At 43.4% G+C, this 17,331-nt stretch overlaps 1 protein-coding gene across 1 annotated transcript; it reads right to left on the bottom strand.

Moving 5' to 3' along the window:
* Positions 1-8,564: 8,564 nt before the first annotated feature.
* Positions 8,565-16,230, bottom strand: LOC139048917 (DNA-directed RNA polymerase III subunit RPC9-like). Its single transcript, XM_070523876.1, has 4 exons — positions 15,172-16,230; positions 13,431-13,499; positions 11,993-12,064; positions 8,565-8,720 (listed from the first exon to the last, which is right to left on the bottom strand). Exon 1 carries the CDS (start codon positions 16,152-16,154, stop codon positions 15,687-15,689), a length of 468 nt encoding a protein of 155 aa, XP_070379977.1. The 5' UTR covers positions 16,155-16,230; the 3' UTR covers positions 8,565-8,720; positions 11,993-12,064; positions 13,431-13,499; positions 15,172-15,686.
* Between the last annotated feature and the right edge of the window lie 1,101 nt (positions 16,231-17,331).

The following is a 17,331-nucleotide window of genomic DNA, read 5'->3' as shown; positions in this document are numbered from 1 at the left end:
GATGTTTCTCACATTGTTGAATTCTGAAATCGTTTTTAATACTAGGACAGTTATTGTTATTGTCTTTTGTTCTTTAGTGGCCTACAATGTGTTTCACGTGAATACTCTCTTTTTTCCCCTCCAAAGGTGAAAGGATTGAAAGCGTTGGTTACGCTTTAGCAGTTGTAGATATTCTATTTCTATTCTATATCTAGAGAGAGTCTACGAGGTTGGGTTTCAGAATTTGCCGAGACTGACAGGAAGGTCTACAGAATGACAGTGGTGCTTTTGTTGCTGATGCCCCCTCCAGGATGATCGTGTGCACCCAGAAGTGTGATACACATTTCTACATATGTGAAATTTCTTGCAATACTTAACGCTGTACAAAAATATAAAGTGTGCCTATATTTCTTTTTATTTACTGCTGTTTTTTTCGAGCCTTAAATGTGGTCACAACATAGTCATGGTACTACTTTGTCGTTAAATTTTTAGTCTGCTGCGATGCGATGTGCCAGCATTTGCATGCACCCCGCGAGTCGACTTACCTGTCTCGATCTATCTTCTCCTGTCGCATTGAATGCGATTTGTCTTTCTAGCACAATACCGCCATTTACATGGTGGTACACCATTTCACTATTACATGGTATTTACTCCATTCGCATTCATTTACACGAATGCAATGGACGGGCCATTGTAACATTCTTGTAAATGCACCTGCCAGGGGGAGCAGCTGTATACATTTGTGTTCTCACTTTGCAGAATCAAAACATGTACTCGATTTGTAATAATTCAGCGTTGGACAGTTATCCCGGTCGTGTCCACGTTCAGCTGATGCATTTTCAATGCATTTCAGCACTGCTACATTCAAACGGGCTTCAGTTTGTTTGAACTTCTTGCTTATCGGACAAAGTAATCTTAAATGCAAAAAAAATCCCACATATAGTACAAGTTTTTTTGTTGTTATTATTTTTGGTTCTCAGAATTTTGCCATTTAATGTCTATGCCTTGCATTGTATTTGGGTACTGAACCTTTTGCAAGTTTGAGTGTTTTCGTTTTTGATCATTTGTTTTTTCTTCTGTGACCAAAAGTAACAGATTTAATCGCACTTTATTGGGATGTATTTCTCATTTGTTTCCTACTTTATGGCGCCCCTCATAATATTTCCAGCTTTGTATTGTATGCAGGATTTTACGGTTATACAATTTTCGCTGCCAAACGTGGCTGGAAAACGGCACCTGTGGAGCTTTGGAAGATCAAAATATGGCTTCCATGGCATTTAGTTTTCAAACCTTGTATTTTGATGAAGCGATTGACAATTGATTTTCAAAGCTTGCTAGAGCACGTAAAAGCTTATTAGTGATTTAAATTTTTCAAATCTTTCTTTAATCCCTTCCTTGCCTGGCCATTACCCGGTGTTCTGACCAAAACTGGTCAGATTTTTTTATTGCGCAATTTTTTTTTTTCAACGAGGAACAGTGTAGACAATGTTTGGTGTGTTTATTTGAAATCTCAAACCAGTACTGCAGAAGTGAAGCTTAACAGCACTACGCATCACATACCATGCAAGAGGTATGAAAAAAGAATAGGACACTCACTGTTCATCTACAGTGTACACTATGCCCAAGCGAGGCTATCAAAAGATTGCCGACTCAATTCATCGCTGAAGTCGGCTTTTCTTTTCTGTGACAAAACCAGCAAAGCTCGAGCTGCCTGTGGCACCATTCTTAAAGACCCCAGTTTCCAACATGCTTCACTTTCTCTGCTAGAATATACTCGCTCCTGCCCGTGCTGCCATCTATGAGAAGTGCAAGAAAGCTCTCAGATGAAATAAGCCCTTCCACGGCATTAAAAAAAAAAATACATGTACCTTCAACGAGCTTAGCTCACCCTTTTTGTTGTTTTTTTCTATAAACTCGTGGACTAACCAAGATCGTCTGTGGCACGGAAGGGATTAAGATCGCGTATGTGTACTGATCTCATTCGAGGCTGCTTGAAAAGAGGCACGCAAGGGAGAAGTCTGCCGTTCCAAAAACTTAAAGTTAGGCAGGTCCAGTGAGAGTTTCGGTCACCGAAAAGCATTATAGCTGTCGTTTTATGGTGACCGTGTAGTTGGTGCTTAGCTTTCTTGTTCTACGTGTCCCAAGTACAAAGCTAAGTTATTGTGGCAGACGGATCTTTTTTGTGTATGTGTGTGTTCTGTAAAGCACAGGATGCAAATCTTGGAGTTGGGAAAGTGTGCTCCTACTTTATTAGATCTTGTTGGAGTTAATGAAATTGCAAGAGGTCAACACTAAATAGGTGAGCATTGATCCATTCTGTGAAGCTGTGTACCCGCGGATAATGTGTTCACGTTATTCAGACCCGTGCGGAAAGGTCTCCACTCGCATGTAAGCCCTTATTCGAGCCAGGGTGAGTGAACCGTGCAAAACAACAAATGTTTTGTTGTAGTTATCAAAAACACAAGTTCTATGAAAACTTTTGGCTATGCAAATGTGTTCTAATATTTCCTTGTATGGACACCAAAACAATGTGGTGGTACAAGTACATATATGCAGATATCACATTCTTATTTGTGTAGATTCAATTTGCTAATAGGCATAAGTGTGATAATTTTTAGCTGCGGTCAAATTCAGGCGGTGTTCAGTGGAAGCCCAATGTGACTAAAAGAATAGTGTTAATTAACCTCAAGTAGCTCATTAACTGTTGTCTGTAATGACAATCTAAAAAAAGCACTTATTTGAGCTCTGCTACCGATACTTGATCTCAAAGCCAGTACTCGTATGAGCTTGTCATTGTGCTGCAGTTTGTTTTTTACACAGTCTCATTGTTTGAGAGAGTGATACTGAAAAGTATGACTACATTTATGTCACTCAAAATGTTTTGCAATCTCCAGTCATGCATTGTGTTACTAGCCTGTCTAATCTGTCTGTCCATATACTCCAGAAACACACTAGCACTTCAAATGTTGGGTGATCCAATGATTGATTACATTATAAGGTTAACTTAATCAACGACAAAAATAGGATTTTAGTTAGTAAAATCTTTAAAAAACCTGGAGGTTATGACATTTTATGGTAGCCAAAATTATACCAAGGTATAAACATGTTTCAGTATCTTGAGCTAGACCGTTGAAACTTAGCTACATTCCCTTAAATATTTCCCAAGCGATATATTACAGTAACTGGTGTAAAAACAGTACAAAAAAAAGTTCCTTTTCTTACGTCACTTCAGCCTTGTTTTAAATTCTTCCAAGACATGTATATATAAAATTTTAATGCATTCTCTTCTTTTATAGCACTGCCGATATGGGAATGCAGTACCTGCAAGTTTTTCAATTTTATTACTTTTGGCTGTTTATGTCAAGTGAGCAGAAGGCCTCAGTGAAAGTTTTTTTTTTTATGTTTCAATAGTTCTTGAAGCGCTGCAGGACTTTTCCTCAAAAGTTGTGTGAGGAGAGCCATTTTTATTGTAATTTTGTGTGGAAAAAAGAAAAATGGTTCCTGCATCATTCAATGCAGGCATGTTTGAATAAGGAAAAGGAAAACGGGGTTTGTTCAAGATGTCAGTTGTTAGCACAATCACTCTATGCGATATGCCACACACTTTGTGATGATTTGAGGTAGTTGGCCTCCTCCTGAGGGCGACATTTGGCATTGTAAGCAGTTGCTGACCACGTGGCCGATCAAACAAGCATACCCACTTGCGACCTTAAGAATCTGCTTTCAGAGTACTAAAAAAGCCAGTCACGGAAGGAATGGTTACCTTTCATTCTGTGATGCCTTCATACTGTCTACGCCAGGTCAGGTGTAAAAGATCGCTAGACTGCGAAATGGCGTCGCTTAAAAAAAAAATAACATGCCAAGACATTTTCACTAGTACTACAAGCACCCAAACATCACAGTTAACTAAAACAGGGTTTATTGCAAACAGATCTCGACGCATCACGCTTCTCGAGCATCACATACATGTGCAGCCAGAGAACAGGAGGCCCCACATATTACACCTCCGCAATTCAGCCCTGCAAATTCACAATCACTATCTTTGTGAAGCGTGAGAAAGAAACAGTTGAGATGGGCACATCGGGCACATAATGTTGGTCCATGGCTCATACAATGCAAGAAAAAAGGTTGCCTTAGAGCAGTGGAACTCTATCTTTCCATTTCCTATATTGTATTGTCACGTCTTGTCAATTTTTCTTCACAAACTCTTTTACAGATACAGTGCTTAACCTTTTTCAGACGCCCTGCGTAGAAGCTGCCATATCACGTAGCCAGTTTCATTAGCTTGCTATGCGAGCCTTGAAGCACAGTTGAGTGCTTCACTGAGTGTCCTTAACAAGTACCTTAGCACACTAGAAGCTGCCTAGAGATGCATAAACATACTGCTACTATACCCATGTACTTAGAGAGTCTATCAGAAGATGTACCACTAGAAGCACAGGTCTTGAAAGACCAGTTATGAGTAGTTGCCATATTGCACCAGAATGTGTTAGTGAAATGTAAAGTGCTATTTTGTAGGTGCTGCTCGCTGCAAGCATGTTCACATATCTTCAATGTTGCAAAATGACCTGGTAAGTTCCAAAGCATTGGTGTCAGAAGGCCAACTGCTACGAAATTTTGGACTGCTCATGACAATGCAGATAAAACGAAGCCCCCTGGCAAAATTTTATGTTTGAACTACAATTGGATGCATTACGAAAATCTAGCAAATTTTTTTATAACACCGAAGAATGTGCCATCATTACCACTCCCCAGAAAGGACGCAAAACCCGCAACGTTTATAAACAGTTCGGCGCATGGGGTTCCGAGACTCAAGTTCGGGGTAGGCCAAAAAATCTAGCAGGCTTACATGCTGGGGCTTGCATCGTATCTGCTGACCTCCAGATGCCCACTTTGCTTAGGTGCTATTCAAAGGGGGTGAATGAGAAAACTGGAAATGTTTCAGCCCTGCAGCTTTGCCAAGGTTTCTTCCATAGCACACACAGTTATTTTATTAACCTATTGAGCAAACTGAAGTTTCGGTGCAGTTGTCCTTCTAAGCGACTTGCAGTATTCGACACCAGTAACACAAAGGCTTGTTTCACACTCCGGTGCGTTCATTGCCTGCAGTGAAGCTTCGCCACGGGGATCAGAATTGTCTCATTCAGGCATGAACTCCAGGGTTCAGAGCTTCAGTGTAGGCCAGGTTCTTGGAGCACAGAGTGCACGCTGGCTCAGACGTAGAAATGTTGCATCATCTGCGATGACTTGTCAAGTGCAGTTGGCCATCATGACACTGACACAAAGGTTGTTACAATGCTGATGCACATTTTATTATTATTATCTTTGTTCAAGCAGATGATAATATTACAAAAAGGTGCTGGGTTCAGACCCGCTGAGGGGCACCCGCCAAGATAAAGGGTACAGTCGACCAAAAAAGTTTACGGACCACGGGGTCTCAGAAAATGCTATATATACGAGCTGCCTTTAAAAGTAGCCAGTAAAACCGTACATCACAATATTGTTCGCATATACCAGTAAAGGCTGGCAATGGGAATACCAGGCTGCATTTGGAGGCTGCGGAGATATTCCGCTTTTTGTCAAGTCTCTTGGTCCGTAAACTTTTTTGGTCGACTGTACATGCGATCCTTGGCTAGACACCCAGTTGTCGCAAGGGTATCGCTGCTTGTGGGAAGCTCCTACTGATGGTGCAGTTATTCGTGGCTCTTTGCCACAGTGTCTGGACGGAAGCATAGCCTATCCGATGCACATTGCTGGGGCGGTATTCTCGGTCATTCACTTTCGGAGAAATACAATCACTCTTACGAGATTGTGTGTTTACGAGAATGTTACGAGAAAGTTAAGAAAGATTACGAGAATGTGCCAGGAGGGGTGCCGAGTCACACAAAGTTTTGTGAGAGCGATTGTATCGCCTGAAGTGGTCGGCCAGAAGTGCCACTCCCGGGTCACAGGCATGCATCAGCTGGTCCTACTCTGTCCGCTGCCGCTCGACGCGTTGGAGTGTAAACAAGCCTCAAGCGAGTCCAGGATTAGAGTGTCATTGACGGCTTTATAAAGTGTTATGCGACATTTCTTTAATGTAGAAATGATTTCCTGCTTTGTTCAAGTTGAATAATTTCGCCAACATTGCCATGTAGCACTCCTCTGTTGGCATTGGATTGTCTCAAAAATGATTTGTATTTTCTTTTTGGTCTGCATGTAGATCGATCAGGTTAGCAGACCTTTTATTACACATTATATGTGAGTTGGTGCTGAACAGTTTTTATGAATCTGCGAAATGTTTCGTGCTGTGTTCAAAACCTTGGATTATTCGGAAGAGTTGAGAAGTGTCACTCTTCCACTAATAAAACCTTCAAACTTTTCATCAAATTGCGCATAAAACTGGTATTTTATTATGAGAGACTTGTTTGTGGAATTTACATAATGCATATAGTACAGTAGACTTGCGTTAATTCAATTTCTTGGTTAATTCGATCCAGACCAAAGGTCCTGGCCAGCACCCATGCATTCCTATTGACCCAAACATTCATTATTTCTGACCTAAAATTGGCCTTCGCCGAGTAATTTGAACTTTACCAGTGAGCATGCCCGTGCCTTATCCTTATAGGGGCACTGTCCATCTTGACGGAGCTTAGTGAATAATGAATCCATTGAAAAGATGTTGTAACGTCACCTTCTGCCAAAAACACATTTTTGGCCTGCCCTAGGAAGATTTTCGTGAGTAAGTGTAGCTCAATGTCTTATTACGGTATTTACCTGATTATAACCTGTGCTTTTTTTTTTTTTTGAGGGAATTAGCTAAAAATTGCCTGCATGGTGCAGTCGGACATGAAACCAAAATTGCCTTCGCAGTGTTTTACGATTTACCACATAATGTATTGCAGCAAAGCTGACTCTAGGAAACCGGCCACCATTGAGCAACACACATTAAATCCTTGCCCATTTTTCTTGCTGAAATAAGTGGCGAGTGTTTGTTTTCTACGTTGGGCACGTACAAGGTGGGCACGCATTTGATTCGGGGAGGCCAAATAAAGCAGTGGTGTGTTGCCGTTTGGCGTACATCTTGTCCAATTTGGCCCGCCGCATAATTTGACTAATTTTGTCAGTCCCGTCAGAGTCACATTAACTGAAGGCGACTGTAAACTTATTTACCGAGGCTCTGAATTGAATTGAGTTCTGGGGTTTTACGTGTCAAAGCCATGATTTTATTATGCGGCACGCTCTAGAGGTCTCCGGATCAATTTTGACCACCAAGGGATCTTTAACATGCCCACAATGCACGGGACACGGGCGTCTCTGCGTTTTGCCCACATCAAGATGTGGCTGCCACGTCCGGAATTTGATCCTGCGACCTCGTTCTTAGCAGCGCAACACCATAGCTACTAAGGCACTGCGCGGTGGGTCTTTAGTGAGGCTCTATATTCAGCTAATTACTTCCTTGGATGTTTTCACATTTGCATGAAACGGTGTCTGGCACAATGCCTCACTATAGAGACGGGCATTCTTTTGGCTGGCTTAACCAATGTACGTTTGCTGCAAGTGACTGACCAAGAGTATCGCTCATAACAGCACAGTCAGGACATTGTGACTGGCGTTTACAGTGCAGTTGTGCATGTTTTTTTTTAATGTAGAGATTCGTATGCTGGAGACAGCAGTTCCCTCAGAAGACAATTCATGATCTAACAGCACACAAGACGTCATCATCAGGTAGTTCTGTGTTCTCGGTGTGGCAGAACATGTCCAATCTCTTTGTCGCTTTCACGCCTGCTAAAACCCCACTCACAGAAGAGCTGATGCATTAATTAGACATTTTTGAACAAACTGTTACTTTCATGCTTGCCTTTAGCATTCTCATGTTAAAGTGAGATTGGTTACGTTTAAAAGGAAAAGAGAAAAAAGTTGCATAGGAAGGCAGGGAGGTTAACCAGAGATAATTCAGGAGCCTCATTCTGAGATTATCACTGTTGGGGATACTTTCGTGAGACTTCGCATGACCAACGCCATGTGCGTGATAATTCAGGAGCCTCATTCTGAGATTATCGCTGTTGGGGATACTTTCGTGAGACTTCGCATGACCAACGCCATGTGCGTCGCCATCTACTAGCGACAGCATTCTTGGCACACAACCAAGCACGCTTGTCTTCTCACAGTGCCAGAATGCTGCCACAGGTCTACATGAACACGCCCAGTGCTAATCACATGAAATCTTGAAAAAGTGAAAATATCCCCGAATGCCATCTTCCAAGAATGCCACCTTGCCGATTACTATGCATGTGTGGGGGGTAGTTGTTAGAGAAGGGCAACACAAATAATGTAAAGCTCTTAATGCAATACAGTAATAGTAGGCAGCATTCTTGAATCTGATATGTACGTCCAATGTGTTGGTCCTAGGGCTCACTCACTACCCGAGCGCATTTGCATTATACCTCCATATGAATGTGGTTGCTTTGCTGAGAAACAAATTTGTGCTAGGCGACAGAACACAATAGCCACTGATCTCTTAAGGCATCCCAATTCGCCAGTCAGACAACACGATTTCAGTCTAGCGAAGTGAAAAGAAAAAAAAAAACAGACTGGAGAACGTGAAACAATCAACACAAAGCTTTTATTTATTACAGAGATGAGCCGAGGAATCTACGCCGGTGCATTGTGCTTGTGTCCTTATTTGGGGAGCGGGTGAGGAACAAAATCCTTGTAGGCTTCCTCCAGAACCTTTGCGTAGGGGTCGTCATCCCTGACAACTGAAAGAATACGGATAACACCAAGTAAATAACAGCTACCAATGACCTGAGAGGCACAGTGCTTGGCTTCCTTGAAGAGCATTCAAGTTAACGTTAATCAGCGATCTCTCTCTCAGCCAAAGCTGGCAATACTGAAAATGAGATTCACTAAGAAGAATAGACTTCTGCAAGACTAGCCTGCTGCACTGCTAGCAAGCAAGACGGCAGGCAAATTTTCATACACGTAACCCAAAACGTCCAGCCTCAACCCTCTGAAAAGAGGAAAATGTACAAATATTCGTTTATTTATTTAAGTACGTTCAGGGCCTAAGGGGATTACAGAAGGGAGTGGAATGCCTGAAAAACAAACGTATACAGTCGAACCTACTTGTAACGATACCGGTTTTAACAATATATCTGTTATAACAATGAGGAGCTGCTGCACCATCAACTTTTGTATGTTGTCCCATGGTGAAATAACCCGCTTACTACAATGCCCCGATGCCGCATTATCAGTTATAATGATGAAGTCTGGCTGCTAGGCGTCCGAGCCAAAAGGTAGTGAAATGCGAAATCCTTTTCGCCGCTGCTTCAACAGCCACTGCGCGCTCATTTTCCAGCAATCTCGAGGAGCCTCTCTCCCATCGCTCTTCCAACCCTCCAAACACGAATGGGCTGCTGCAACTGCGCCACAACCAGATTGCTCGCTGGCTCCTCATTCAGTGCAGTTCTGCAAACAGATTAATCGCTTGCATTCATTTTTGTTGGTTGCATTGAAATCGTTCCTGGCCACGTGGTTTTTCAGCCTCGCTTGACTCGCCGCCAAAACGGAAGATGGCTGATCCGCCCGCTGATCGGCAATGCACGAAGTTGCCGGTGGAAAGAAATCACACAGGTATGGATTTGGAAAGTGCTTCGAACCGATGAGGCGATCATCACGAATGTGACTGCATCAGATAGCGACGACGACGACATGCGGCAATGGCTCGGTAGGGCGGGCTGCCTCAACACTCCTCACAGGAAGCTAGGCAGACGATTCATTCCCTCCAGAGCTTCATTTTTGCAAGGAACTTTCCCCTGCACTACGTGGAGCACTTGGATGCCTTGTGGAAGGATATCGGCAAGCTTCGCATAAAGCATGTAAGGCTGATGGACATAGGCTTTTCTTGTGCAAGCTAGTTAAAAGTATGCGGCGAGGAGCTTGCGACGATCTCTCCTCAGCGTTTCCTCTGGATTTCTCAAGCTGACAGGCTGCCGCGGCAGTCTTCTAGCAACTTTTAAAAGGTTCTTTTTGGGGCCACCAACGCGATGATTTGGCGGTGCCCGCATATCACTTGCCACCCGTGACACCTTTTTGCAGTAATAGCTGTGCCATTCTTTAATGCCAACAGCTGCAGCTTGCTACACGTGATCAGAGCGCCCAGGAAGCAGTTAAACGGGTGAACACAATCGGCAGCCAGGTGGAGGAAGTTGGTGGGGAGGGGCGCTGGCCTCCGTGCCATGATAGTTTTGGCACATCAGCTCTGCCATCCCCCTATTTTGATTTTTTCATGCAACCCGGTTATAACAATGGATTTTTCGTGGCACTTGAATATCGTTATTAGTGGGTTCGACTGTATAACACAGAAATGTGGCAATACAGAAAACAAAAATAACACGGGAATGTGGCAATACAGAAAATAAAAACAGACAGCTGTGTTGCAGCGAAATGAAGATTACTGAAGATGAACAAGATATTGAATAGCAGATTTAAACAAGTCAGTGACGGTAATTGTGGCAATTGAGGTGGGCAGGCGATTCTAATTGTTACTTGTCACTTGTATAACCTGCAAAAATTACCGGATACATATGTAGAAATGTTCAAACATTTACGAACACAATCTGTTGAACATATTACAAAAAACGCGTCTCAACAGCTGTTGCTGCTGTTCTGTGTTAAGGGTTTTTGAAAACTCTTCATTTGTAGCGGTGCATAGCACATATTTAGGTGTGAAAAATGTGCATAGTAACCATGTAATGCATTGTCATCGAAACAGTGGTGTTTAAAGTACTTAGCCACCCTAGGCAAAGTTCAATTATAGCTCCTACCTCCACTCTGGTACCACATTGAAGAGCTTGTCACTTGCGAGACATTCGTAATTGTAGCTTAAGTTAGCACATAGGCTTCGAGGTAACAGCTCATTGCACCATGAACAATCGGCCATAACATGACAATGAATTAAAGTAGAGGCAAAGACTGGAAAAAAAGACTGCATAGCCCCTTCAGACGGCAGTTATCACGCTAAAGCTGCGCTTGCATTTGGGTGTCTTGCTGGTCTTTTCTGTGGATGCAACTACAACACCATTGGGGGCAAGCACCACCACTGGAATAACTGGCACCGCAGTTGGCGTGACATATATTGATGGTGTTAACAGCGCAAAATGGAGACGAGAGACGAGACAAGAAGACGACACCACAAGTGCTGACATTCAACACATTGTTGAACTGTCTACATTTTGCGCTGGTAACAGCAGGATGGAAAACTAACAAGCCCAAGCTGCTATTCTATAGAATGATGGGTCACGTGAGCACAGTCACCGCATCAAAAGTACGGAAGCAGGCTGAGAGCAAAAGTTCTAGCAACGTCGGTGAAGACTTGCCACACTGTGGTTCGCAGCTCGACTACAATAATGAGACATAAAAAAAATTTCATAGTTGCAAAGGGTTATTGCATATTTCCGTGGTCAACAAAGTCTCCAACTGCATGGCAGAAATATAAATAACTCCGAAAGCTTGTTTGCTCTTGTCCTGTCAAAAGCTCACATACCAAGGCCCAAAGCCTACAAATACTTGCGTTACATATAGGTATTCCGTATTTGTGATGAAAAGAAACGAAAAAAAAAAAACACTGCACAGTAGATAGGACAAGAACAAAGAGGACACTGCCTTGTCCTGCTCGCTTTTCATTGCCCTGCTTTCTTTGATATTCAGCCGTGAAACCATGTACTAAGCATAAAATCGGGAGGGTTTGAAATACATGGTATTTGTATTCTTTTAGCTAGCAAAGCTTTTTTTCTTAGATCACTTTGAAAGCACAATTTGGCCAGTTCAGGTGGGTTATCTGAAGGTGCAGACATTACGCCTACGGCAAATAAAAAGTGGGGAGACTTGGTATGTGCTGCTGTAAATTATGGCAACAATTCCTGAACAGGGCCTTCTTTTACAGAAATTGCATAAAGAAAGTAATCATTTTACACGAGTTGTAAATTATGTATTGGTCCCTCTTTTTGCTTTTGTTGTTCTCTGTCCGCACCTGTATATTCTGTCCTGTAGTACCAGGGCCGTTGGTGCTTTAAGTATGCAGCTCGTACAGCGAATGGGGCCACTGCAACACAAGAAAAACGGTATGTTATTGTCCTCATCATCATCAGTCTATATTAACATGGAATCCTGCTTCCTACAGAGTACAAATTTAACTTTCCCTTTTAAATGCAACAAACTTCATTCTAATCGGTTCAGGGATTGTCCAACAAAGCATTCCTCCGTTTTGCATGCATTTGAATAGGGGACATCGGAGTTGGCCCAGAGCTGAAGCTTCCTCCTAAATCTCAACCAGAATACCTGCTACACATGTTCACTTTTCAGTCGCAGCGACTTCTTCCCTACGCATATCGTTTTTCGTTCCATCGCTCATTGCGCTTCTTGGATTCTCAAGTTTCGGCTGTACTAGTAAGCACGCTCAAATGCAAAAGTTCATAGACCGTGGGATCTGAGAAAAAGCCAAATATGTCTGCAGCCTGGAATTCAAATTTCCAACTTGCACTGGTATGTGCAAATTACACAGTAATGCGTAGTTTTAGTGGCCACGGCCACAAAGTGTCTGGAAGTTTTATGTTTTTCTCAGATCCCCGCGCTCCGTAAAGTTTTGCGATCCAGTGTGCTTTCAACAAAGTCTGTTACGAGGAAGCTTTAGCTTTGGCCCAATTCCAATTTCCCTATCCAAATGCATGCAACATGCAGAAATGCTTTTATGAAAGAACTGCCAGACCGACCTGAATGAAATTTGTTGGATTTGACAGAGAAAGTCAGATTATAGTGATTCTAGAAAGCAGCATTTTGATTTTGGACCTCCAATTTTTTACGAGATTACCGAATATCGGCAAGCGTAAAGAAAAAAATAAAGGCATGGAATTTACAAAGCCATAACTCTCCATCAAAGGCAGATATCGCGGTTCCGTAATCTTGGGAGAATCTCAAGCGGACACATGTCGCACTGAAACCTACAGCTTTATGCAAAAAAATTTTTTTACAATGTTTACCGTGTTATTGCAAAAACTCCTACTCACAAATGAGCGGTATATTTCTGAGCACTTTATTAATATTTCAATTCTGTTTGCGTTAGATGTATTACAAGTGCAGTTTACAGAATCGTGATATCCTTATTTTTTATTGCAGGATTACAGAATTGTATACTCAAGTTGGCGTCTCTTCTTTTTCTTTTTCGCAATTTTTCAATCATTGTTCAACTGAAGGCCTAAATAAAAGGTCCATTTCCTACAGCCACTAGATTTTAATTTTGTTCTTCTAAGTGCAACAAGAGCAGCTGCCAAGAGAAACTATTCCTCCATTGCTGCGTAGTTAGAAGTCCCCGACCTAAAGCTTCCTCTTAGGTTGCCATTTATGACTTGGAAGTAACTACCAAGTCATGCAATTTGTATGTAAAATAGTGATGCAGCGTGGGATTGACTTACTTGCAAGCACTACCGTAGTCCCGACTACATGCTCAGGATAGATCGCCCACAGATTTCTGATGAAGGAGACTGCGGGAAATGAGGAAGAGAAATAACATCATCGCTAGCACAGTTCGCACTAAGATGCTTGCTTTATCAGTATCATCCATTCAAGCCGGGCGTAGTATAGGAACTACATGTTTGGTGAAGATGATTAATCAGTTTAGGCAGCTACACAAGGATGATGGAAGGTGGCGTTCGCATTTGTGACCCCATAAGCGAGAGCAAAATTGGGAGTATTTCAGAATACCATTACCAAAGTCGCCAACTAGCCATTTGCAATAGACCTTGCGCGCATACTATCACAGGCATAAGTAACTGTGTTGATACACTTTATCCAGACAACTTGTAAGGCTGCGCAAACCATTACTCGCATTATACAAGGATTCCTTGTTTTGCAAGCTTCAGATTTTTTACTCGAGGATTACACTTGCATTTAAGCAAATAGTGAAATTTAAGGAAAGGATTACGCAAGGATCACAGATTCCTATAACAGTGGCCGTATTTTTTTCGGCTCTGATTGGTACCATTGTGGTGCTGTTTTTCTCGAAATGTGACCTCATACCCTCTCGGTCACAATGTCTCCATATGGACATGCAACATGCTTTTGAATGTTCCTACTAGTGACAAGAAGAAATATACTGAACATATCGCTGAATTTTAATGTAACCATATGTTAAGCAAAAACAATGTTACAAGTCACTTTGGTATGATGATAACAAATGCAAGTGATAATTTAAGAGCTGCACTACCAGACTTGACAAAAAGTTTAACATATGGTATAGTATAACTGCAGCTGAATTTGTGATCGTTCTTGCATCAAGAGGCCCTCAACTCGATAACAACCGGCGCATCTACTAGCAACAAATATTTCAGTTCTTTTCATAGTATAGCATGTCACCTCAAGAGGCCAATATCTGTAACCAGTTGATTTCTGACAGGTTCCATTTTATTTATTATATTTTGCTAAAGTTGCACCGTATTTCCAGAAAATTAAATATAAATCTGGAGGCGTTAGGAACACTAGATCGTAACTTTTTACCGAGTGTGATTATGTGCCCGTATTTCGGTAGCTACGCCATTCAAATTTCGCGACCGAAACAAGCTTACTTGTAACTATTTAAGCATCAGCAAGTAAGCTTAACTTTACTCGCAAAACCATGCTCTGCCTTTTTGATGAGCCTTTAAATAGTCAGCGGTAGCCTGAATATGTCTCATTCGCCACCCCAATTTGCAATTTGGTTTTCGGTTGCGCAGCTGGAAATGGGCGTCGTAGGAGCTGCATATTAAAAAACAATGCGCTGCTATGCATGCATTACCGAGACTTAATTGTTATGCATTGAGCCAACACTTGAGAAGCAATACAACGCTTCCTGGGGAAACCTGTGCTAGTGAACCACACGCTTGATACAATGCAACGTTGTAACTGTTTGGATAGCAAGAATGAAAGTCGGGTATCTGAAATAGTTATCATAGGTTTAGATCCCCAAGTACCAAGATTTAAAAAAAAAAATTCCCCATCCTTTGGCAAACGAAAGCAATGCGAGATAGCCAACGGTACTTGGTCACCATGTGCTGGTGCCGGCTCAATAATCTCCATCAAGGTCTAGATGGTCGCAATCAAAGTCATTAGAATACATTTCGCGCGCATCTAAGGAACAACAGAATAACACTCCATGCAAATAAAGTAAAATTTGCGTACAGACTCCCATCCTGCAGTCGCTTGACCTTCCCCAGCGGGACTGTCTGCTCAACTGATTTGACTTGGCTAGCGACAAGCAGTGTTCCGTCGGCTAGTTTACGTACACAATCTAAGACAATCCAATCCAGTCTGCGTGTGTTAATGCATTGGTTTATGTCTCCGCAAGGTTTGCGTTCACGTTTTGCTGTTACTGCAGTAGGCGATCGTAGTTTTGATCGCGGCATTGACACTGGCACTTCAGTCGGCCCGCGCCATAATAAGGCTGGGGCACCAAAGTAAAGGAAAAACAGCGGAACGATGACAGACGAATATTTAATTACAAGATCTGGCAGGTCTCGTCACGCAAACCGCCCGCGCTGTACAAAACGTTTCATGCCGCCGAATTTATCGGGGTAAACGGAACAAACAGGGGATCCGTGACGACTGCAATCCACTGCGCCCATGCAAATCACAGTCTGACAGGTTGCGTTCGCAGTATTCACACACACACACACATCCGCACGCCTGCTGGTGCGTCATTCGCACTGCATCGATTCCTCATCGCCTTCTTCGCCTTCCTGCCCTTCTTTCTCAGGTTCCTCGTCCTTAACGGGAGGCAGCGTGCGTTCCACAAGTTCCAGAATGGTGGCCACGTCTTCTTCGGACAGCCGCTCCTCGCTTTCCTCGATGAGCAGTTGGATCTCCACTGGCGAGGTCGGCCTGTGGTTGATGAGTTGCAGTTTTTCTATCTTGGTCAGTTTGAATGGCAGCGCGGCTATCTGTCGGAGGAAGTCCTCGATGTGCTGGTCGGTCTGTCGCACGCACGCGGTTTCTTCGAGGTAAGTGATCGTCTCGTACGACACCGTTGCCAGGTTGGGCACCGTCCGAGCGGCCGCCTTGCCCGCGCCGCTTGCCGAAGCCTTCTTGTCACTTTGCAAGTCTTTGAGCAGCTTGAGCACCTCGAAGTTGCTGAGGAACGCGGAGTTTTCCTTGATTATCTTCATCGCGCCCTTCACAACAGCTGCGATGCTACCGTGTGTTGCCGGCCGTGTTGTGACTTTCGGCTAGAGTGATCACAGAGATGCGGTGAACGGTAGAGATGACGACATCGCTTGACTTGTTGCAACGTTATTGAATAGAGTGGCGAAAAGCGCCGTCTGCGCTCGCCCGCTATATAGACGCGTAGCCTCCGAGATTATCGCTTGAAATGTTTCGTTGTGCTTCGTTGCCGATGGTACCAAGGTGATGGTACGACAGGTGATGTTGGTGTATACGATTGCCAGAATTTAACTTTCTCTGTCAAATGCAATATGTCATACAAAGTGGTCCAGTGATTGTCCGACAAACGCACTTCCGCGCTTTGCAGTTGGCCCCGACTTGGGCTAAGTTGGCTATGGGGCTTTTGCATTGCCCAGGGGGCGCTGCGAAAAATGGTGCTAAAAAGCGTCCTCTGCGCTAAAATGGGTCGTACCAAGCTCGGTCGTCTGCTTCGGAAAGCACGTTTACAATATGGACCCGCCACTTTCGGTTATGTTGTTTCACGGCCTGCAGCGAATATCGGGCGCCGAAGATTTTTTCGGGGGTGGTACGCTGCGTAAAGGCAAGAAATTATGCAGTGCCGAATACGTGTACGCCGTTCAAGAATTAGGCGGCGAAGTTTTAGCACCGTGTCAATCGCAAGTGAAGCGAGTCGCGTACGAAGTGGAACTTCAGGTAAGGTTTACACGCTGCTAGATTCAGGCACACAAACGCGAAGAAATGCTTGCTATAAATGAATCCACATCAGCGATAAGCAGACATGTGTACGGAACTGCTCGAGCATACGACGGCACGCGCCGCGATGTACGAACTGCTCGAGCGCACGATCGTACGCGCCGCGACGGCAGCGGTATTTCGCCATGCCGCGACACGGCGGGCCTCCTGCAATCTTTGTTGACTGCATGCCGCTAAACAAGTAGTTATGCCTGCGTTGTAGTAGCGGCCATCTGTCCCTTGTAGTAACTAGTAATAACTGATGCAATGCATATGAGCTCGCACGTACGTGCGAATCGCGCTGCAGCGCGAGCTCGTGCGCTGCTCGCTTGATGTAGCTTTTAATGACTTTTAATGCGCTCATACTACCTACCTACCTTGCTGCGCTGCCTCAACATGCTGGCTTGAGGTCAAGTATGAGCACATTTA

Source organism: Dermacentor albipictus, chromosome 8 (genome assembly GCF_038994185.2).
Source record: "Dermacentor albipictus isolate Rhodes 1998 colony chromosome 8, USDA_Dalb.pri_finalv2, whole genome shotgun sequence".
In the NCBI taxonomy this organism is placed as follows: Eukaryota; Metazoa; Arthropoda; class Arachnida; order Ixodida; family Ixodidae; genus Dermacentor; species Dermacentor albipictus.
This window is presented reverse-complemented; position numbering and strand designations above follow the sequence as displayed.